The 24,559-nt window shown below is 45.9% G+C and overlaps 1 protein-coding gene across 1 annotated transcript in view; it reads left to right on the top strand.

The window, feature by feature from the left end:
- LAS1L (LAS1 like ribosome biogenesis factor) overlaps positions 1–21,547 on the top strand; it is a 73,441-nt gene extending 51,894 nt beyond the window's left edge. The window contains exons 11-13 of the mRNA XM_040406476.1: positions 5,074–5,426; positions 14,259–14,397; positions 20,162–21,547. Of these exons, the coding sequence (XP_040262410.1) occupies positions 5,074–5,426; positions 14,259–14,397; positions 20,162–20,249 (580 nt within the window). The 3' untranslated portion in view covers positions 20,250–21,547. The remainder of the gene's footprint in view (positions 1–5,073; positions 5,427–14,258; positions 14,398–20,161) is intronic.
- Positions 21,548–24,559: the final 3,012 nt, after the last annotated feature.

Here is a 24,559-nt window from a genome sequence, read left to right as displayed (position 1 = left end):
ATTATACATTGCTAGTTTCCATGGTTACAACCACCCTGCAATCCAGCAGCGGTGGCAGTGCTTGCACACTATAGGAAAAGTAGCGATTTCCACTTCTCACGTGCTGTCGCCGGCCATGCGGGGGTTTATTATTTTCGCGGGTCCAACCTTGGACCCAGCTGCCGGGCGGCTCCGCTATTGTGAGCACTAGGGGCGCTCTTCTTAACCCAGCGCCTATTTATCTCCATCACTTCCCCGCCACTGTGCCCCGCTACACGCGCCAACCTGAGGTCCAGTCCTGTCGGGAGCCCTATGCGCCGCAGATTGCGTGCGGATGGCAGGGGGCGCGGCTAGTCAGCAGCGCTAGTCAGCTTCGCGCCTGTCAGGCTCTGCAGCGTCCTGAGAGGGCGTGGCTTGCTTTCCCGATGCGCCTGGAGTTCTCTCCTTCCTTCCTTCCTTCCTTCCTTCCTTCCTTTCGCGGATCTTTGCAGCTCTCCGTGTGGGAACACAGGACCTTTTGTTTGCCGGCCAGCTTGGTAGGATATCGCTACCCCCTCCAGCATTGAGACTCTTTCCGCAGCACACTGTCTGACCCAATCAATACTTCCCCTCAGTCCACCCGCAGGGCCACCTACTATGCATGCACCATTTGTAAAGTAAAATTCCCTCGTGGACAGGCAGACTCCGTGTGCTCGGCATGCCATGCGCCCAGGCAGGTCCAACCCCTCCTCTCCAGTCCACAGAAGTGCAGGATCAATCTGGCAGTGTGGAAGTTGAACCTGACTGCACGGGCCCTGTCCCAACTCCCGGGTAGTGGAGGACCTATCTAAGATATCCTAATCCACCCTTTCTCTCATGGGTCGTTTGGTTGATAAATCTCCACCTGCGCAGTCCACACCATCTCAGGGCGGCCACTCCAGGGCAGGACACCATTCCTCCTCTGATGCCTCGGCATCCCCACCCCCTCATGGTTCCCAATCACAGGTTTCCTCCCTCCTAGGAGAAGCTATGTCGGAGGGTGAGATTGCCGACTCGGATGTGGATCCAGAACAGTCTTCCCAAATTGCGTCCATGGTAGATAGCCTGGTATCTGCTGTCCGGGATACCTTTCAGGTGCAGGACGACCTTCCCTCCACCAGCCACCAAGGGGTGTCTTTTTTGCACTCTAAGCCCGCACCCAAGACTTTCCCCTTGCACGAGGACTTCTCTGTGGTTGTTGCCAAAGCATGGGACCAGCCAGGTCTGCGCTTTCTGATCCCAAAGCGACTGGACCTACTCTAGCCCTTTCCCACTGAGTGCGTGGTGAAATGGTCCTCTCCTCTGAAGGTGGATCCCCCGGACGCTCGCCTGGCGAAAAATACGGCTATTCCGGTAGCCGTCTGATCCTCTCTCTGTGACCCAGTAGACCGTCACATAGTCTCTCGCCAAGTCTGTATTTATTTGTGGCCAGTGGCTCAGCACTACAGCCATTTTCGCCTCTGCCTGGGTAGCAAAGGCGGTCTCGGAGTGGGCTCTCCGTTTGAACCAGGACTTGGCGGCGGATCTTCCTCCGCTGAGCTCCAATCCTTCGCAGTGCAAATCTCGCAGGCAGGAAAATATCTCTGAGGTGGCCCTGGACACTGGGCTATGGTCGCACACTCCTTGGCCCTCGCAGTATCTCTCCGCCAAGAACTCTGGCTTAAAGTTTGAGAGGCGGACTCCTCCACTAGGCGCTCACTTACAGGCCTTCCTTTACGGCTAGACAAAATCATTTCGGAAGCAACTGGTGGAAAAAGCACCCATCTTCCACAGCAAAAGACCAAGCGCACATTCCGTCCTAGGGCTTCGGCGTCCCGTTCCCATTCCTTTCGCTGATTCTCGGGCACCCGGCCGTCGGCTAACTTGTCTGCCAGACTGCCCACACAGGACCAGCGAAAAAAGTATTTTAAACCACAACCGGCCTGGCGCCCATGCGCTTAGCCGTCACGTTCCTCGTCCGACATGCAGTCTTCCGCATGAATGTGCGCCCCCGCCCTTGCGGGTGAGGGGTCGTCTCCTCCTCTTTCAGGAGACCTGGCGGGCTCACATCTCAGACACATGGGCACTCGAGATCGTAACCTCTGGCTTTCTTCCAGGCGGTTCAATCCCTCCCTGCACGGTGGGTGATAACTCCAATTCCTCTGGAGGAACGGTTTATGGGTTTCTATTCAAACCTGTTCGTGGTGCCCAAGAAGGACGACGCTGTCCGCCCGGTTCTAGATCTCAAGGTTGTAAACCAGTTTCTCAGTGTTTAACAATTCAGAATGGAGTCCCGGCTCTCCGTGGTTGCTTTGTTGGTTCAAGGGGAATTCCTAGCGTCCATAGATATTCAGGACGCCTACTTGCACATCCCCATTGCAGCCGCCCACCAACACTTTCTCAGTTTTGCTATTCAGTTGTGCCATTACCAGTTTGTCGCCCTGCCCTTTGGCTTGGCGACAGCTCCGCGAGTATTCACAAAGGTACTCGCTCCCCTCCTTGCTCTTCTGCAATCATGGGGCATTACTCTGCTCCCCTATCTGGATGACATCCTGATCAAGGCTTCTAGAGTCACTCGCAGAAGTCTTCACTGCGGCCCGCCACACAGATCGGGTTCCTCTGCATGATATTGGATTCGGGCTCGGCGTTGGTTCTCCTCCAGCGCCGGAGTCCGTCAATCCGCAATTGTATGCGGATACTGGGTGCGATGGTAGCCCCCTTCGAGGCAGTTCCTTTCGCACAGTTTCACACCCGGTCATTTCAACGTGCCATTGTTATGGGACAAGTCCGCGGATTCCCTGGACCGGCGTATTCACCTGTCTCGGCAGGTACGGTCGGCACTCAGGTGGTGGATAGCACCTGGACACCTGGAGGTGGGGGGGGGAATTCCTTTCTCCCAGTAACATGGACGGTCATCACTACAGACGCCAGCCTTCAAGGTTGGGGCGAGGTCTTCGCCACCCGGACAGTCCAGGGCGTTTGGTCTCCATCGGAGTCCAAATTGCCCATCAATATCTTGGAGCTCCGAGCCACTTATCTGTCCCTTCGGCATTGGACCCCTCTCCTGGAGGGCCAACCACTCTGGGTACAGTTGGACATGCCACTGCGGTGGCTTATATCAACCACCAAGGGGAACCCGCAGCCTTGCTGTGATAAAGGAATCGGCAAAGATCTTCTCACAGGGTCCGGTCTTCCACCAGCGTTTAGATATGCTACGTTTGACGGTGTGGCTATTGAAACCTTTGTTCTGAGGCAGAGGGGTTTCTCTGATAGGGTCATTCGTACGATGATTAAAGCCAGAAAACCCACGTTGTCCAAAATCTATTACAGGACCTGGAAGTCCTTCCTGCGTTTCTGTGAGGAACGCGGTGTCCCTCCCAGACGTTTCTCCCTTCATACTATTCTTGCATTTCTTCAGTCCGGATTAGAACTCGGACTCACGCTTAGTTCCTTGAAGGGACAGGTCTCAGCCCTTTCCATATTTTTCCAGTGTTCCTTGGCTCTGTTAGGCCCTGTAAAGACATTTCTGCAGGGGGTGGCTCACACAGTGCCTCCTTATCTTCCCCCATTGCATTCTTGGGACTTGAACCTGGTCCTGGGCTCTCTCCAGGCCGCTTCGTTCAAGCCCTTTTTAATGGCCATCACCTCTATCAGGAGGGTTTTGGAAATGGCAGCTCTTTCTTGCTAGGAACCCTTTCTGGTGTTTCACCAAGATAAAGTGGTGCTCCGCCCAGTGCCTTCCTTTCAGGCAAAAGTGGTGTCGGCCTTTTCATGTCAACGAGGATATTGTTCTCCCCTCGTTCTGCCTGCAGCCAAGAGAGCTCCATCAGCTTGCTGTCGTGCGGGCTTTGAGGATCTACCTGTCCGTTTCTGGTTCTTTTCGGCGTACGGACTCCTTGTTTGTAATCCCGGAAGGTCCTCGCAAGGGGTTGGCGGCCTCCAAGGTGACGATTGCCAGGTGGATTTGGTCAGCTATTGCTGAGGCATACCGCTCCTGGGGCAGGACCCCTCCCCCTGGGATCACGGCCCACTCTACCACAGCGGTCGGGGCTTCTTGGGCTCACCTTCACCATTCATCTGCGTCTCAATTGTGCAAGGCTGCAACTTGGTCCTCCTTGCACACGTTCACAAAATTTTACCGGGTGCACTCTCTGGCCTCGGCGGATGCTGCTCTGGGCCGCAGGGTGCAGTGTAACTTCCGCGAGGGAGTTGTTTTCCATGGGGTTCTGGTTTTCCCTCCCCGTGGACTGCTTTAGGACGTCCTACGGTCCTGTGTCCCCCAATGATATGAGCGAGAAAACGAGATTTTTGTGAACTCTCCTGTAAAACCTTTTTCTTGCTTAGTTCATTGGGGGACACAGCACCCACCCAATTTTCTTAGTATGGCATGTAGGGGCAGTTTATTGCCGGTTTTGACCCCTGTTTTGGTTTGGTCCTACGGTGGTGTGCGGTTCTAGTTTGTTTTTCAGTTTACTTTCTGCTTCTCCTACTGCTAGGGCACAAACTGATATGCTCTCTCTAGGCCGGAGGCTCTAGCCACAGCTGGATAGAAGAGACGCCCACTAAGAAAAGCTGATGTCGCCTCCTCCCTGTTCCGATGATTAATTAGCATACAGGGCGCCTAAACAGAACGAGGGGAACAGCAGCGCAACGGAGGAGCACATCATGAAAAGAAATTGTGATATGACATCTAGGGAACATGGGCTGCAGTGTGAAGTAAATACTGGTGAAAGGTCCTCTTTAGTAAGTGCCTTGTAAATACTATTTGCTGAAGTGACACAACCCCTTTAAATGCTGGCTGCTTCACTATCACAAGTGCAGCGGAAGTGGGCCGGCAGGCTGCAATTTTTCCAGCTCCATAGCCCCACCCTTCCGTGTGATGGCTGTAGGGGTCTCCTGGTTGGTTGCTATAGCTGTGAATGACGGCAGAGGGGAGAGCCTGATGGCGGCCAAAAGGGACATTCTTTTGGTCACACCTTTATAGTGTGTATGTGTTGCAATCGCCACTATTTTGTTGGGGACGGGGAATCTATAAACTTTTTTTAAATTTTTTTTAATGTTTTCTTACCGGTGTTTTTTTTTTGGTCACTATTTTAGGATTTTTTCAAATACAAAAAATCACTTGCCATTGGCCACTCAAGAAAAGTTGCTGTGTCTCTGCTCAATCTACATCCAGGATGCAGGTGCTGATGGTTCGGTAGACTATAGTGATCAGCCTATCTACACAGTGGAGAGCTTACAGTGGAAAATAAAGCAGGATACTAAAACCAGATCCTTCAAGCACTGGGCAAGATCCCAGCCTGACGAGGAGGAGGAAGAGATGAGTGAGCAAACGGAGGATGAGGAGATGATCACAGAGCCGTACGAGGAATACATTCAGATGATAAACAGGAAGGCCGCAGCTGAGAGGAGAGCAGCGCTAGAGGGCTCTGCCTGGGGGGTCAGCTCAGGTATAAAGTGTATTACACAGGCTCACAGTAAGCGTGACCTGACAGCAGCAGGTTGTGGGTGCATGTATAGCTACATCACTTGAGATCTGGGGACCGATCCTCTTTAAAGCCACAGGACAAACGGCATACATTATTAACCCTTAGAGGACCGGCAAATTTATTTTTCTTATTATTCCCCCCCTTCCCCCTTGGTTGATATAGTCTTATGAGGACTTGTTTTTTTCTGGGACAAGATGTCCTTGCTAATTGCACCATTTAACACTGCATATGACATGGTGGGAAGGTGGAAAAAAAATTACAAATGGGATGGAATTGAGAAAAAAAACACGAAATTCCGCCACAGTTTTATGGGTCTTTTTTTTACAGCATTCCCTATGTGGTAACACTTACCCATGTCCTTCATTCTTTGGGTAAGTGCGATTACAGCTATACAACAGTTATATACTTTTTTTTCTTGTGTTTAATACGGGGGGGGGGGGAAATAACTTTAGACATTTTCATCGACTCCCCGTAACATGTCTAATTGGCCATCTTGATTTTAATTTTCTTTTTCCCCTGATAATGGAAGTTTGGGCATTTTGGGATAAGGCGATACCTATGATGTTTAATTTTTAATTGTTTGCTTTAGTTTTTTATATATATTATTTATTTTAATTTTTTTTAAGTCCGAAGCAATCATTAGATTGCTTCTACAATACATTGCATTGAATTGCTAATATTCTTTGCAGATTTGTGTGGTTTCTTCAGAGATTACCAATGGCCCCCCAGATCATCATATGGGGAAGCTGTTCGGGACCCGGGAGTGCAGCTCTCCCGTGTTTTCTGCTGTCAGATGCCGTGGTCACATTTGACCATGGCATCTGAGGGGTTAAATTTGCCTTAGGTGTCTGCCGAGAGCTATCTTAAAGGGAATCTGTCACCTGGTTGGACCATATTAAGCTGTCACCATTGCCATGTTTAATAAAATACCTTCTCTCCTGCAGTGGTTTTCTTATATTCATGCTTTCATTTTGCTAAAAAAGCGATCTTTGTGTAATGCAAATGAACACTGAAGGTGCCCAGAGGGGCGTTATTAATCACCCTCTGAGCCCAGTAAGGCCCCCCTGCAGTGCCTAGACCACCTTAGTTTATAGCCCAAGCACGCCTCCTCGCTATGTAGTATCGTCCTACAGTGTAGTTTAACGGCGCCACCCCTCTGCTACGTCAGTTAATTCATTTAAGACAGGCACCTGGAATCTTCAGTTAGTCCGGCTGAAGGGGGTGGCGCCGTTAAACTACACTGTAGGACGATACTACATAGCGAGGAGTCGTGCTTGGACTATAAACTAAGGCGGCTAGGCACTGCAGGGGGGCCTTACTGGGCTCAGAGGGTGAAGAATGAAAGCATGAATTTAAGAAAGAAAACCACTGCAGGAGAGAAGGTATTTTATTAAACATGGCAATGGTGAACGCTTAATATGGTCAAACCAGGTGACAGATTCCCTTTAAAGGACAGCTTCCACTGTACATATACGGTAGCTGTCATCATGGGATAAATAGATCTGGGGCTGGTGAACTTTGGAAATCCATGTCCCAGGGTCGTTTGTGAATGGTTCCAAGAATGAGTCCAGCTAGAACGTGTGAGCTCACTGTCTCTGCCCATTTGGAGCCTAGCTGACGAGCTCCTTTCTGTATAGATCTTTCCATGAGATTTCAGCAGTATGAGGAGGTGGTACACCAAAAAGAGCTCGTTAGGCTCCTGGTGGGCAGATATTGCATTAACCACTTCCCGACCTCCCATTTACTATAAACATCCTGGGCTTTCGGGTTTATCTCCGATCGGACGTTTTAAAACGTCTTTTCAGATATTGCAGCTGCACGCTAATCGTGCAGCTGCCAAGCAGGGGGCCTGCTGTCAGTGACAGCAGGGCACCCCAGAGAGAAGGAAGGGACCGTTTCCTCTGTCCCTGCCTTGTAGATCGCTGTATACACAACGCGGAACCATTTCCCAGCGGTCACATCCCCAACTGGGGCGTGCGCTGCATCCAGCTATCGGGCGTCGAGTATGCCTGCCTGTCCCAGGTCTCCTCGGTCTAGGGTTTGGAATACCGCGGCCGTTCTTTCCGGCCATCTGTTCTGAGTCCCCGACTTTGCTGCCTACTAGGCCGCAAATTCCAGCCTGGAGTATGGAGGGCGGAGACTGTGCTCAGACGTCCCCCTTCCCTTGGAGCATCTGAGCTCTGCCCCAGGTCCTCACTGATTTAAAAAATAAAAATAAATAAACTTTCCTGCCACCTTACTGGCTTCCATGGCTGTGTAATAAAAAATTCACCCCTTCTTGCCTCCTTATCCAGTTGAGGCTGGGGGTTTCAGATTTCAAATACACGATTATATGTGAATATAAAAAAATAAAATTAAAAAGTTACCCTGGTGCTATCAAATGCTGAATGTGGTGTATGTTGCAAAATTAACCCCCTCTAAGGTGTTGCATGTCCGCGCCCCCTCATGCGGTTACTGCTGCTGGATACTGTGCGTTTCAGTTTTATTGCCCTCTCCCACAGGCAGAGTAATGCACTACCACTGGATGTAGTACATACTGTCACGTTACTCCTTTCCACAGGTGGCGTATTTGCACTACCATGGTTACTGTACATCCTGTTGCATTCCCCATTTCATAGGTGGAATAGTTGCACTACCACTGGTTACTGTACATCCGGTCATATTCCCCTCCTACCATAGCCGGAGTAATTGCACTACCCACGTATACCGTACATCCTGTTACCCCCTCCTCGGGTGGAGTAATTACCACTGTTTGGCGCACACTCTGTAGCATTGTCCCCTCTTTTAGGTGGCGTAATCGCACTACCACTGCATACTGTACAACTTGTTTCATTACCCCCCTCCATAGGCTGCGTAATTGCACTACCACTGGATACTGTACAGCCTGTCGCATTACCTCCCTCCATAGGCGGTGTAATTGCACTACCACTGGATACTGTACAGCCTGTCGCATTACCCCCCTCCATAGGCGGCCTGATTGCAAGACCACTGGATATGGTTCAACCTGTCGCATTACCCCCCTCCATAGGTGGAATAATTGCTCTATCACTGGATAGTATATCCTGCGTTACCTACTCCCACATGAACAGGTGAAGTAATTGCACCACCATTGGATAATATGTCTACTACGCCACAGCACCAGATACTATATTTCCTATCATATTCCTCCTCTTCCACGGGTGGAGTATGCCAAGAGATGGTACCTATTACCCGGTCCTCCTCCACAAGCGGAATATGGGCGCTACCACTGGATACTGCACTTACTACTGCATTATCCCCTTAATTTTTGTTTGTTGGTTTTGAGCGCCAGCATGGCAGTCTCTGTCCTCCCAGGGTGTATCCCTGCAGCACCGCTTTAAGTCCCGGTGGGACTCCACACTACATGGTTGATCATGATCCCATCCCCTTCATTGGTCGCAGTGGCAGATTACACTGCTGGGGCTCAGATCGTTACCATGGCAGCCAGGATGCTACTGAAGTCCTGGCTGCCATGTTCAGCTCCCTGCTGCTGTGTGCACAGAGCCCAGGGCAGCAGGGAGATGTGCGAGATCCTGTTCACCCTGATAGATCTCTATCAGGGTGAATAGCACAAGGGATGAAAAGATCCAGGTTCTAGTCCCTAAGGGAAGAAATGGTTATTAAATAAAAAGTAAAAAAAAAACACCAAAATACTAAAAATTTAAATGGCCCCCTTCCCAGTTTTACATATAAAATTTACAAACAATAAAGAATAAACATATTACATATCGCCACGTCTCAAAGTGTGAGCTATTAAAATATTAACAAATATTTCCACTCGGTGAAGGCCATAACAGAAAAAAAAAACCTCTAAACCACGCAAGATGTCCCTGGATGTGAGAGGTATGTGGTGCTGTTTTCTCCTATATGTAGTGCTGGCTCACTACTGTGACCTGCGTCTCATCTTCTCAAAGTCCTTTTTTTTTTTATTATATGCATTTTAAATTTGGCAACTAAAAAATGTAATTTGGCTCCTAAATTTTTTAGTTTAGGAGCCAATGGCTCCTGGTCATTTTTTTTTGTCTGGAGCACTGATATGGAGTGTTTCTGCAAACTGCAGAATCAGGGTAATAAATATTGAGGTTTGTTTTGTTAACCCTTGGTGTATTACAGGAAGAAATTGATTAAAATGGGAAATCTGCAAAAAAGTGAAATTTTGAAATTACATATCTATTTTTTGCTTTAATTCCTGTGGAATAGTTAAAGGGTTAACAACATTTCTACAACCGGTTTTGAATAGTTTGAGGGGTGTAGTTTCTAAAATGGGGTCATTTTGTGGGTGGTTTCTATTATGTAAGCTACTCAAAGTGACTTCAGAACTGAACTGGTCCTTAACCACCTCCGGACCGCCTAACGCAGGATCGCGTTCCGGAGGTGGCAGCGCTGCGCACAGTCACGCATATACGCGTCATCTCGCGAGACGCGAGATTTCCTGTGAACGCGCGCACACAGGCGCGCGCGCTCACAGGAACGGAAGGTAAGAGAGTTGATCTCCAGCCTGCCAGCGGCGATCGTTCGCTGGCAGGCTGGAGATGTGTTTTTTTTAACCCCTAACAGGTATATTAGACGCTGTTTTGATAACAGCGTCTAATATACCTGCTACCTGGTCCTCTGGTGGTCCCATTTGTTTGGATCGACCACCAGAGGACACAGGTAGCTCAGTAAAGTAGCACCAAGCACCACTACACTACACTACACCCCCCCCCCCATCACTTATTAACCCCTTATTAGCCCCTGATCACCCCTAATCACCCCTGATCACCCCATATAGACTCCCTGATCACCCCCCTGTCATTGATTACCCCCCTGTCATTGATCAACCCCCTGTAAAGCTCCATTCAGACGTCCGCATGATTTTTACGGATCCACTGATAGATGGATCGGATCCGCAAAACGCATCCGGACGTCTGAATGAAGCCTTACAGGGGCATGATCAATGACTGTGGTGATCACCCCATATAGACTCCCTGATCACCCCCCTGTCATTGATTACCCCCCTGTCATTGATTACCCCCCTGTAAAGCTCCATTCAGATGTCCGCATGATTTTTACGGATGCACTGATACATGGATCGGATCCGCAAAACGCATCCGGTCGTCTGAATGAAGCCTTACAGGGGCATGATCAATGACTGTGGTGATCACCCCCCTGTCATTGATCACCCCCCTGTAAAGCTCCATTCAGATGTCCGCATGATTTTTACGGATGCACTGATAGATGGATCGGATCCGCAAAACGCATCCGGACGTCTGAATGAAGCCTTACAGGGGCATGATCAATGACTGTGGTGATCACCCCATATAGACTCCCTGATCACCCCCCTGTCATTGATTACCCCCCTGTCATTGATTACCCCCCTGTAAAGCTCCATTCAGATGTCCGCATGATTTTTACGGATGCACTGATAGATGGATCGGATCCGCAAAACGCATCCGGACGTCTGAATGAAGCCTTACAGGGGCATGATCAATGACTGTGGTTATCACCCCATATAGACTCCCTGATCACCCCCCTGTAAAGCTCCATTCAGATGTCCGCATGATTTTTACGGATGCACTGATACATGGATCGGATCCGCAAAACGCATCCGGTCGTCTGAATGAAGCCTTACAGGGGCATGATCAATGACTGTGGTGATCACCCCCCTGTCATTGATTACCCCCCTGTAAAGCTCCATTCAGATGTCCGCATGATTTTTACGGATGCACTGATAGATGGATCCGATCCGCAAAACGCATCCGGACGTCTGAATGAAGCCTTACAGGGGCATGATCAATGACTGTGGTGATCACCCCATATAGACTCCCTGATCACCCCCCTCTCATTGATTACCCCCCTGTAAAGCTCCATTCAGATGTCCGCATGATTTTTACGGATGCACTGATAGATGGATCGGATCCGCAAAACGCATCCGGACGTCTGAATGAAGCCTTACAGGGGCATGATCAATGACTGTGGTGATCACCCCATATAGACTCCCTGATCACCCCCCTGTCATTGATCACCCCCCTGTCATTGATTACCCCCCTGTAAAGCTCCATTCAGATGTCCGCATGATTTTTACGGATGCACTGATAGATGGATCGGATCCGCAAAACGCATCCGGACGTCTGAATGAAGCCTTACACGGGCGTGATCAATGACTGTGGTTATCACCCCATATAGACTCCCTGATCACCCCCCTGTCATTGATCACCCCCCTGTCATTGATCACCCCCCCTGTCATTGATCACCCCCCCTGTCATTGATCACCCCTCTGTAAGGCTCCATTCAGATATTTTTTTGGCCCAAGTTAGCAGAATTTTTTTTTTTTTTTTCTTACAAAGTCTCATATTCCACTAACTTGTGTCAAAAAATAAAATCTCACATGAACTCACCATACCCCTCACGGAATCCAAATGCGTAAAATTTTTTAGACATTTATATTCCAGACTTCTTCTCACGCTTTAGGGCCCCTAGAATGCCAGGGCAGTATAAATACCCCACATGTGACCCCATTTCGGAAAGAAGACACCCCCAGGTATTCCGTGAGGGGCATATTGAGTCCATGAAAGATTGAAATTTTTGTCCCAAGTTAGCGGAACGGGAGACTTTGTGAGAAAAAAATTAAAAATATCAATTTCCGCTAACTTGTGCCAAAAAAAAAAAATTTCTATGAACTCGCCATGCCCCTCATTGAATACCTTGGGGTGTCTTCTTTCCAAAATGGGGTCACATGTGGGGTATTTATACTGCCCTGGCATTCTAGGGGCCCCAAAGCGTGAGAAGAAGTCTGGTATCCAAATGTCTAAAAATGCCCTCCTAAAAGGAATTTGGGCACCTTTGCGCATCTAGGCTGCAAAAAAGTGTCACACATCTGGTATCGCCGTACTCAGGAGAAGTTGGGGAATGTGTTTTGGGGTGTCATTTTACATATACCCATGCTGGGTGAGAGAAATATCTTGGTCAAATGCCAACTTTGTATAAAAAAATGGGAAAAGTTGTCTTTTGCCAAGATATTTCTCTCACCCAGCATGGGTATATATAAAATGACACCCCAAAACACATTCCCCACCTTCTCCTGAGTACGGAGATACCAGATGTGTGACACTTTTTTGCAGCCTAGGTGGGCAAAGGGGCCCATATTCCAAAGAGCACCTTTCGGATTTCACAGGTCATTTTTTACAGAATTTGATTTCAAACTCCTTACCACACATTTGGGCCCCTAGAATGCCAGGGCAGTATAACTACCCCACAAGTGACCCCATTTTGGAAAGAAGAGACCCCAAGGTATTCGCTGATGGGCATAGTGAGTTCATAGAAGTTTTTATTTTTTGTCACAAGTTAGTGGAATATGAGACTTTGTAAGGAAAAAAAAAAAAAAAAAAAAAAATCATCATTTTCCGCTAACTTGTGACAAAAAATAAAAAGTTCTATGAACTCACTATGCCCATCAGCGAATACCTTAGGGTGTGTACTTTCAGAAATGGGGTCATTTGTGGGGTGTTTGTACTGTCTGGGCATTGTAGAACCTCAGGAAACATGACAGGTGCTCAGAAAGTCAGAGCTGCTTCAAAAAGCGGAAATTCACATTTTTGTACCATAGTTTGTAAACGCTATAACTTTTACCCAAACCATTTTTTTTTTACCCAAACATTTTTTTTTTATCAAAGACATGTAGAACTATAAATTTAGAGCAAAATTTCTATATGGATGTCGTTTTTTTTTGCAAAATTTTACAACTGAAAGTGAAAAATGTCATTTTTTTGCAAAAAAAAACGTTAAATTTCGATTAATAACAAAAAAAGTAAAAATGTCAGCAGCAATGAAATACCACCAAATGAAAGCTCTATTAGTGAGAAGAAAAGGAGGTAAAATTCATTTGGGTGGTAAGTTGCATGACCGAGCAATAAACGGTGAAAGTAGTGTAGGTCAGAAGTGTAAAAAGTGGCCTGGTCTTTCAGGGTGTTTAAGCACTGGGGGCTGAGGTGGTTAAAGTTGATTTTGGAAATATTCTTAAAATTCTAAACCTTCTAATGTCCTAAAAAAATAAAATAACATTACCAAAATGATTCCAACATAAAGTAGACATATGGTGAGTTAATGAGTATTTTATGAGATATCACTGTCTTAAAAGCAGAGAGATTCAAATATAAAAAACTGAATTTTTTTCAAATTTTCGTTAACTTTTGGATTTATTTTTTGATAAATAAAGATAAAACGTATTGACTCAAATTTACCATTAACATGAAGTACAATGTGTCACGAGAAAACATTCTCTGAATGGCTTAGATAAGTAAAAGCGTTCCAAAGTTATTACCACATAAAGTGACTCATGTCAGATTTGCAAAATTAGGCCTGGTCAGGAAGGTGGTAAATGGCCCGGTCTGGAAGTGGTTAAAGGGGTAATCCTGTCTGGCACATTTATGGCATATACACAGAATATGCCAATGTCTGATAGGTGTGAGTTCCATCTTTGGGACCCACTCCTGTCTCAAGAACGGGACCTGTTGTCGAGGAGTGACTGGAAAGGTGGTTGTGCATGCGTGGCGCTCTCTGTTCACTTCGGTGACATCTGTTTAATAATGTATGCAGTTTGTTTTTGAAATCTGGTGGCAGAGCTGATTATATTGCTTGATCTGATCTGTCAATGGCCTCAGTGGCTTTACCTGCACTATAAGCATTGGATTTTTTATAATTGGCATCAGACTATTTAAATATATTTCTACAGGATTGAGACCTTCTAATTATCCTTACTGTATGTCATAAGGACTGCATTCCTCTGTTTTATTACAGAATTTGTGAAGTGGGGCGAGTATCCACTAGGAGTAGTCCCTGGGCAGACGGAAGACCCTGGCTGCCTCTTGATTGACAGTTATTCTATGATGTCTGTGCTAGAACAGCAGGACTCTGAGTCCCGGAGCATTCCAATCAGGTGAGCAGGAATTATTAGAAGTCCTTTTTTTTTATACTATGTTTAACACACTGTGGCTAAATAAGGGGAAATTTGGTCGTTCTGAGGTTTTTTTATTGTCCTCATATGCCGATGATGTAACCAGCTTCCCTCCTTTTTCCAGACATTTACAGATGTAGCAGAACTCAATCTTTAAAGGGGTATTCCCATCATAATGATCACTGTTAAATCTTTTAATCATTTGATAGTGATCAATTTTGTAAATATATTTGATTAACCAATTCCCACCCTTTAGGAGAAAATTCCTCCCCACTTACCTCATTGTTGTCATTCGGTCTCCCCTGGTTACGGCCACCGCTCTTCTCCAGAATCCCTGTGGCCGCACTTGCGCAGAAGACTCCTTTTCTCCCGGCCGGGCCGCTTGCTGTTCTGAACACGCACGCCGCCTTGCATGCGCCATGGTGACTTCTTCCTGGCCAGAATAGTACAGAGCCACGCACGCCAGCTCTGTACTGTACTGGCCAGGGATAACTCACCATGGCACATGCGCGGTGACGTGTGCATTCAGCCCAGCACGCGGCCCAGCCGGGAGAAGACGTCAATCAAGATGAAGCCTGCCCCCAGCCAGAATGCAGGAAGTGAACGGCGCGCTGGCAGCAGATAAGTATGAAAAGGTGCCATGGGAATACCCCTTTAATGCTACCTGACCACAGATATGCAGCAGAGGCTGGCACACAGGCAGTTCACACCAAAAGGGGAAAGAAGAAAAAATACAGGAGTATTACACTGGCTGATTGTCGGCCAGATCATCACTGACAAGCGTTCGTAGAAACCTTTTGTTAGCGATGATTGCCAGATTGTCAAGCAGGCTTAAAAATAGTTTGCCAGCGGCAGATCATGCTGTCTAATCACTATCTGCTAACTGGTCATTATGGGGACGAGCGATGGCATTAGCGATCACCCCTCCCCATACAGTGGAGGAGATTTCTGCATGTAATAGCAGCGTTCTCCTCCACTAGCGAGCAGGCGATTGCTGGGAAGGAACACTTTCTTCCCGACAATTGTCTGATCTTTTAATGTAATACAGCCCGAAGGGTCTGGTATGTTCAGTGGGTTTTTAATTGCCCTTTTTAAGTGTTAGCAGTAAGTTACGGATCTTTGAGCTGATGCCAAAGTCAGCCTTAGGCCTCATGCACACGACCGTTGTGTGTTTTGCGGTCCACAAATTGCGGATCCGCAAAACACGGATGGCATCCGTTTGCTTTCCACAATTTGTGGAACGGCACGGACAGCCATTAATATAACTGCCTATTCTTGTCCGCAAAACGGACAAGAATAGGACAGGTTATATTTCTTTTTGCGGACCACGGAACGGAGCAACGGATGCGGAAAGCACACAGGAGTGCTGTCTGCATCTTTTTTTCGGCCCCATTGAAGTGAATGGGTCTGCGTCTAAGTCACAAATACTGTGGTTCTCATGCGGACCAATACGGTCCTGTGCATGAGGCCTTAACCTCTTAAGGACATAGGGCGTACAGGTACGCCCTTGTGCCCTGGTACTTAAGGACACAGGGCGTACATGTACGCCCTGTGTATTTTCGATCACTGCCGTGCGGCTGGCAGTGATCGGAACCCGGTGCCTGCTCAAATCATTGAGCAGGCACCTAGGCTAAATGCGCGGGGGGGTCCCGTGACCCCCCCATGTCGGCGATCGCGGCAAACCGCAGGTCAATTCAGACCTGCGGTTTGCTGCGATTTCTGCAGTTTCTGGTCCCCGCGGTCCCTGACCGCGGGGGATCAGAAACTTTATATGCCTAAAAAAACATTTTATTCACCCCCCCCCCCCTGCACCCCCGAATGATTTTATGGTGGCGGGAGGTGCAGGGGGAGGGTTGCAGGCGGGATCGCGATCCCCCGCCCGCCTCCCCTTGTATAATCGTTGGTTTCTAGTGGGTATACCAGGGTGCCAGCACATTGCTGGCACCCTGGTATAAACGGCTGACATCTGCGATGCGATGTCAGCCGTTTAACCCTTCCCATACAGCGGTCCGTACGGACCGCTGTATGGAAAAGGTTAACAGCGCAGGGAGCTCCCTCCCTCTCCCATCGGGGGGCTGCTGTGCCTTTCCAGCCCCCTGATGGAGAGGGAGAGAGCCCCCAGACAGCCCCCCGAGAGATCCCCTCCTTACCCTTCCCCGTCTGCGAAGTTCTGAGCAGTACTGAGCAGACGGGGAAGGTTCCCATGGCAACAGGACGCCTCTCAGGCGTCCTGCTGTCCATGGTGCTGAACAGATCTGTGCTAAAAGCATAGATCTGTTCAGTGTAAGTAAAATACAGTGCAGTACAATATATATTGTACTGTACTGTATTATACAGACATCAGACCCACTGGATCTTCAAGAACCAAGTGGGTCTGGGTCAAAAAAAGTGAATAAAAGTGAAAAAAAAAAGTAAAAATCAAAAAACACATTTATCACTGATAAAAAATGAAAAAAATAAAATTCCCTACACATGTTTGGTATCGCCGCGTCCGTAACGACCTGATCTATAAAACGGTCATGTTACTTTACCCGAACGGTGAACACCATAAAAATAAAAAATAAAAAACTATGATGAAATTGAAATTTTGCCCACCTTACTTCCCAAAAAAGGTAATAAAAGTGATCAAAAAAGTCGCATGTACGCCAAAATTGTAACAATCAAACCGTCATCTCATCCCGCAAAAATCATACCATACCCAAGATAATCGCCCAAAAACTGAAAAAACTATGGCTCTTAGACTATGGAAACACTAAATCATGATTTTTTTTTTGTTTCAAAAATGAAATCATTGTGTAAAACTTACATAAATAAAAAAAAAGTATACATATTAGGTATCGCCGCGTCCGTATCGCCCGGCTCTATAAAAATATCACATGATCTAACCCCTCAGATGACCACCGTAAAAAAATAAAAATAAAAACGGTGTAAAAAAAGCCATTTTTTGTCATCTTACGTCACAAAAAGTGTAATAGCAAGCAATCAAAAAGTCATATGCACCCCAAAATAGATGCCAATCAAACCGTCATCTCATCCCTCAAAAAAATGAGACCCTACTTAAGATAATCGCCCAAAAACTGAAAAAACTATGGCTCTTAGACTATGGAGACACTAAAACATTTTTTTTGTTTTAAAAATGAAATCATTGTGTAAAACTTACATAAATAAAAAAAATTGTATACATATTAGGTATTGCCTCGTCCGTGACAACCTGCTCTATAAAATTACCACATGATCTAACCTGTCAGATGAATGTTGTAAATAACAAAAAAAAAAACGGTGCCAAAAAAGCTATTTCTTGTTACCTTGCCGCACAAAAAGTGTAATATAGAGCAACCAAAAATCATATGTACCCTAAACTAGTACCAACAAAACTGCCAACCTATCCCGAAGTTTCTAAAATGTGGTCACTTTTATGGAGTTTCTACTCTAGGGGTGCATCAGGGGGGCTTCAAATGGGACATGGTGTAAAAAAAAAAACTGTCCAGCAAAACCTGCCTTCCAAAAACCGTATGGCATTCCTTTCCTTCTGCGCCCTGCCGTGTGCCCGTACAGCTGTTTACGGCCACATATGGGGTGTTTCTGTAAACTACAGAATTAGGGCCATAAATAATGAGTTTTGTTTGGCTGTTAACCCTTGCTTTGTAACTGGAAAAAAATATTAAAATGGAAAATGCCAAAAAAGTGAAATTTTGAAATTGTATCTCTAGTTTCCATTAAATCTTGTGCAACACCTAAAGGGTTAACAAAGTTTGTAAAATCAGTTTTGAATACCTTGAGGGGTGTAGTTTCTTAGATGGGGTCACTTTTAGGGAGTTTCTCCTCTAGGGGTGCATCAGGGGGCTTCAAATGGGACATGGTGTAAATAAACCAGTCCATAAAAATCAGCCTTCCAAAAACCAAACGGCGCACCTTTCACTCTACGCCCCACTGTGTGGCCGTACAGTAGTTTACGGCCACATATTGGGTGTTTCTGTAAATGGCAGAGTCAGGGCAATAAAGATACAGTCTTGTTTGGCTGTTAACCCTTGGTTTGTTAGTGGAAAAAATGGGTTAAAATGAAAAATTAGACAAAAAAAATGAAATTCTCAAATTTCCTCCCTATTTGCCAATAACTCTTGTGCAACACCTAAAGGGTTAACAACGTATGCAAAATCAATTGGCCAGCGCTACAGCCTGGGTGAAGGAGACGCCCAGCAGAACAAGGGCAGACTCCGCCTACTATAACCAAGTCCCCGAACATACCGGAGGACATAACGGGAGAACGGAGCGGCGCCCAGGGATAATAGTAAGTGCAGTGAGATCCCTGGGCGCCGCTGTATGTCATGATACTTAGTTCACAATGTCCAGATCGGTGAAAGGTCCTCTTTAAACAATGTGTCAGCAAATTTGTACCTATAAAACTGGCTGACCTGTTGCATGTGCACTTGGCACCCTCTGCCGCACCCTCTCCACTTTGACAGGCCCAGGCAGTAAAACATCTTCACGCCTGGTCCTGTCAAAGTGCAGAGGGTGTGGCAGTTGCAGAGAGAGCTGAGCCTCTAGGTGCAATGGTAATGGCCCCCGTTGCTCCTAGAGGCTCATTGGTTTGTTTAAAACATCATTTTTCTCCCAGCAATGCGGGCACATATGAACATGGACCAACAGAGGCCTTCATCTGCCAAGTGCACGTGTAACAGCTCAGCTAGTTTCATAGGTACAAATCTGCTGACATGTTCTAGACGTTTTTTTTGGAAGCCAATATTCTCTGCGCTTCCTGTAAATTTGAAGCAAGTATAGGCTAAATGTATAACATTCAGTAGTGTGAGCAATTGTATTGGGCTCTGTTCACCTCATTAGTGATGGTAGGCGTAACATGTGCCTGGAGAACCTCAATATATGCACATTAAGCGCATCCATGGGCCTCCATTCACCCAATAGAGGCCAAAAGCGTGTCCTTTTGGCCTCTACTATGCTTTATCATTACTTGTTTTATTTGCAGCATAACGACCTGGTAATGTACCATGCCATACAGTAAAAAAAAAAAAAAAAAAAGCTCAGTATTTTTTATTAACAATGGTAGTTTATGGCCAATGTATTCCATTGTGTGGCAGTCTTCTGCTGGAGGTATAGATCAGGAGCTCTCCCCGGTGTATACGTCATAAGGTTGAAAATGTGCTTTACTTGCACGTTTATGTACATGTTAAATCCAGCTGCTGACAGAGTATCTCTGTAGGTTGCTGGTGTCCCAGCCACAGTCAGTGATTGCATATTGTTAGGATACGCCGTCACTTGCTAATTGCTGACGATCTGCCAATCCACAATTTGCATTTTAATTTTTTTCCTGCACACTGCCAGGTCCCTCTAGGGATGATGAGGGTTGTGAAACTTTGCTCCATGTATTCTGGGATGTTGCTCCCTAATCATGTCCTATACTTGTGGGCAGCTGCCCTAGAGGGATGGAGGGTGACCATTCCTTGCCTAATTCAACTGGTGAACACAGCAGTTGCATTAACAAGTGCATGTGCTGTGAAACCGTATTTCTCAGCAGGCAGAAAGTGAAGTGTAGTCTGCCCTGGAACAGCTAAACCAGTGCAAAGACCAAAACGGAATTTCACAAGGCTTACCATGGCGTTGCTACAAAAAAAGGAACTAATAATTTAATCTGGTAACACACTGAATGCTATCGCTGCCACACAGCTGTCTGTTCTGTCACATTATCAGATCACTGTTGTCCGTTCCTAAACACGTATTCCTATGTCTGCAGTTCTCCCGCTGTCACTACTGCGGCCAACAAGATGTACTGGAGCCAGCGTGAACTGAATCACATTAAAGCCGGGCTGCGGCTCTTCTGAAGATCTGTATTCACCTGCAAAGACTCATTCCAACCGGTCGGTGACATGACTTGTGAAAACCTTCATATTGAACTTGCCAAGATTTGTTTTGTTACACCAAGGCTTTTTTTTTTTTTTCTTTTTTGGTAATGTTTCATTTTTATGCTTAATTCCACCCCACACCTTCAGAGTTATACTTGGTTTTTAATACAGAGCGTGTGTGGTGCACACTTTCCTAGTGCCAAATCTGTATATTGGCTGTGAGATTGAGTCGTATTCAGATATAATTGCAGTGCCTCATGGAGGTTGTATTCCATGAGGAGCAACAAAGAAACCAATCCAAAATATATCTTCATTAAGCGCTCATGCACACAAACGTATTTTTTTTGTCCATATCCGATCTGAAGACTTCAAAAAGGGTTGTGGAGTCAGAGCTAGTTTTGGGTGTAATTGGTAGAAAAGTCCTGACTACGACTCCAGCTTAAAGAAATATTATCTGTTGCTAATATTGTGTAATTTATTAACTTTCATGGAAATTTTGAAAAGTTTATATATATTTTGTTCTATCAATCTAAAGGTGCATTTACATGCATAGACTGAGCAGGCTATGACCGGGAAGGGACCGTTCATTCTCAATAATTGCCTACTTGTCAGTGGAGGTGAAGAGCTGGATTTACATGCAGCAATCTCCTCTACTGCCATTGCTCGTCCTCACACAGATTCATAGTTTTTTGGCAGCACAATCTGCTGCCCAGAAATAATGATTTAATGTGCTGCATGAAGGATGAACTTACCCGGTGAATGTGTTTAGCTCGATCAGGTGATCCACAGCACAGTTACATGAACCTAGTTTCAGGAGCGAGCATTTGTAGTAGTTTGTTCCTGATAATTGGCCCTACGGTTGTGTGGCGTAAATCTGCTAGAAGACCCCTATTTATCAAAAACAGGGGTCAGCAGGGTGTTCCAGTGGTAGTAATCGGTTTCCACCTCTCCAGTTTTCTCACTTGTACCTTGCTGCTCCAAGGCCCTTCATTACAATTAGGGATGTAATTGTATAAAACTGAATACTGTACGGAGCGAGCGTGCTGTACAGTATTAGAATGTATTGGCTCCGATGAGTCAAAGTTATTACTTCGCGAAGTCTCGATTTGATTTCTATAGTAGAAAACCATTTCCCAAACTCTGGTTTGGTTCCAAGTGGTACCTTGGAACAGAACCAGAGTTCGGGAAATGTTTTTTTTTTTTTTTTTTTACAATAGAAATCAATTTATTAAGTTATTACGCAAAGTTTTGCGAGTCTTGCGAAGTAATAACTTCGGCTCATCGGAGCCAATACATTCTAAAACTGTACGGAGCGCTCACTCCATACGGTATTAGAATTAAGTTTTATGCGAATTGACTTTGGATGTTTTTATCCGAAGTCTATTCGCTCATCCCTAGTTACAATGCCTAAAACTGTTCTGTACATGCTCAGTAATGATGACCAGAGGAGGAAGTTTACTGCTGGGCTTGGCTGCAGTCATCTCAGAGAGATGCCACCCCTCTGCACTTTGATGGTGCCAGGCAGGTGTAATGTTTTCACTGCCTGGCCCTGTCAGTCAAAGTAGAGAGGACATGGCAGGCAGTTGCAGATAGAGCAGAGCCTCTAGGTGTAATGACGACACCCCTGTTGCTCCTAGAGGCTCATTTGCATATATTAAAACGTCATTTTTCTCAGCAATGCTAGGACATATGAACATGGGATCAACACAGATGCCTTCAGCTGCCAAGTGCACATGTACAGGTCAGCCAGTGTCATAGCTATAAATCTGCTGACAGATGCCCTTTAAATGCATAGTGCATTGCATGTTTACTTACAGGAATTTAGAACATAAAAGGTATTTATTGCAATACAATTTCTGAAGTTCCTGAAATTTTCTAAGTAACATGATGGTGAGAAAAACCCTGATATCATTTTAATACAGTAAATTGTAACTAACATACCGGTGGAGTCAGATTGTGATAATACAGGAGCCTGAACTTTGGCTTACTGACTCCACAGCCCTGTTTTTTTGAGAGATGTTTAAAATATATTGAAGAAACTATAATTGAAATTTGCGCAATATTTTATCATATTTTGCAGAAAGCACACTTTTAGACTCCTAGCGGCACATTTAGATGCCAGTCTTTAAGGCCCTGCGCTGGAGTTGATCTGCCAAAGTCATGTAGAGGCGCTGGCCTCTACATAACTTTGGCGGATTCTCTGCCGCGTCTATATGTAAGACAACTTCCTAGCTGTCTTACATTTAGACCATTTTCTAAAATGGTAAATCAGACTGGCCTACTGGCCCCTTCAATGCCCACTTTTTTAGACCAGGTGTGAGTGGGGGGAAAAGTCGCAGATTGCGGCGCAAAGGACCTTTCCACTTCCAATCTGTGCCAGATCCTGCCGGATATAAATGACCCCCCTAATTTCTCACCAAGGAGCAGCCTTGTTAACACTGACAACCAGAATCCATTTTTTTTTTTTTGGTGCAGAACTGCAGTTGCTCCTTGCAGGGGACATGTTGATGGTTGCTCCAGTAATCGTATCTGTATGTGAATTGGGAACGCTTTGCAGCACTGTTGCCTTATGCAATAAAAAAAACTCGCATGGTATTTTATTTCTTTTTTTTTTTTTATTAACGTCCATGTTTGTCATTACGACTTACATTATATTTGGGTTCACAAAACCAAACCCAAAGAGGTTTAAAAAAAAAAATAAAAACTGAACTTACAATTACGCTGTAACATTTCATCCAAAGGAAAACAAGTAAAATTTATGACCATAGAACATAAATGTCATAACTGTGAAGATCAATACATCAATGACATGACATAGGAGCAGAATGATGTACAGTACGTGAGGAAAACTACTCTGGTGCTGTACTGGCCAGAACACATCATCTGGTAAAGGATTGTAGAGATGTATATGATGCTTGTCTTCTTCTAAGGAACATGACCTATGTGTACATTTCACATATTGCAAGCAGCTATTTTGTAGGCTGAGCTTGGATTCCTAGCACTGCAGGACATAGAAACGTTACAATTACTGTATTTCTGGTTCTTTAAGAACAGGCTGGGACTACATCTGGCCATCTCCACACTATGTGAGCATGTAGTAAAGTCGCTGCGGACATCTGAAGCTCTGTGCTGTCTGTAAAGCATCAGGCACACAGCTGTTGCTTTGGTCCGCATCCGAGCCGTAGTATTTGTGGCTTGGATGCGGACCCCTTCACTTCAATGGGGGCGCAAAAGATGCAGACAGCACTCAGTGTGCTGTCCACATCCGTTGCTCCGCAAATAAAAATATAACGCACAAGGACGCCATCTGTGTTTAGCGGATTGCAAAACACACAACGGTCGTTCGTGTGCATGAGGCTTTAGGCTGAGTTCACACTTCAGTTATTTGGTCAGTTATTGTGAGCCAAAACCAGGTGCAGGTCAAAAACACAGCATAGGTGCAACTCAGATCACTACACCGGATCTCTGAGTAGGCTTCACTACTGGTATTGGCTCATAATAATTGATGGGAATAACTGGTGTGAAATTGGCCTAAACCAGCTACTCCCTAATCCTACTAGAAGCCAATTCTCTCCCCCAGCAGTAGAATGGGTTAGTCTCATCTGCCAAAAGGATGTGAATATGACCTGTGGTGAGAATCTCTGATCGGGGACACTGAACTGTGAAGAAAAAAACCAGCACACAATTACTATGGGGCCATGAACATATCTGTCTAATCTTGAAAACTTCTAGCACACTGAAGAAAAATATGGTAGAGATGTTTGCCGGAACATAACTGTAATGACCGATTGGCAGTTTTTTTTTAGTCTCTACCTGTATGACTCAATGCTCACAACTTAATTATCTTTTACATGGCAGCTTATGAATGCTTCTGTCAGTGCACTGCACTACTGAGAAAGTTATGGCTTCACGACACTCAAATTAAAGGGTCTGTGTGCTATAGGATGTGAGGATTGCGATGCTTGTGGTTTGTTAGTAGGCATCTCAAATTTTTATTTCTTCAAATGTTTGATTTGACATTAAGAAATATAGGACGCTAGTGTCTCGAGATTCTCAGGCTTGACGTTCAGACCTTCCACCAACCTAGAGTGTGGCATGTTCCCTTCTTGTTGTGCAGAGGTCATTGCCTAATGTATTGTAAAAGGTCACAATAGCATAAAGTCATCCACTCCTCCTCCTGGTTCATCTGAACACACAGGACCTGCCGGACATTGCTACAGCTAGAGATTGGCTGAGCAACTGTTTACTGTGTTTTAAGAGGGACCAGAAAGCACTGGTATGGGGGAGCA

Source organism: Bufo bufo, chromosome 8 (assembly GCF_905171765.1).
Source record: "Bufo bufo chromosome 8, aBufBuf1.1, whole genome shotgun sequence".
Taxonomy (NCBI): Eukaryota; Metazoa; Chordata; class Amphibia; order Anura; family Bufonidae; genus Bufo; species Bufo bufo.
Note: the sequence above shows the minus strand (reverse complement) of the source record. Positions and strands in the feature narration are given on the sequence as shown.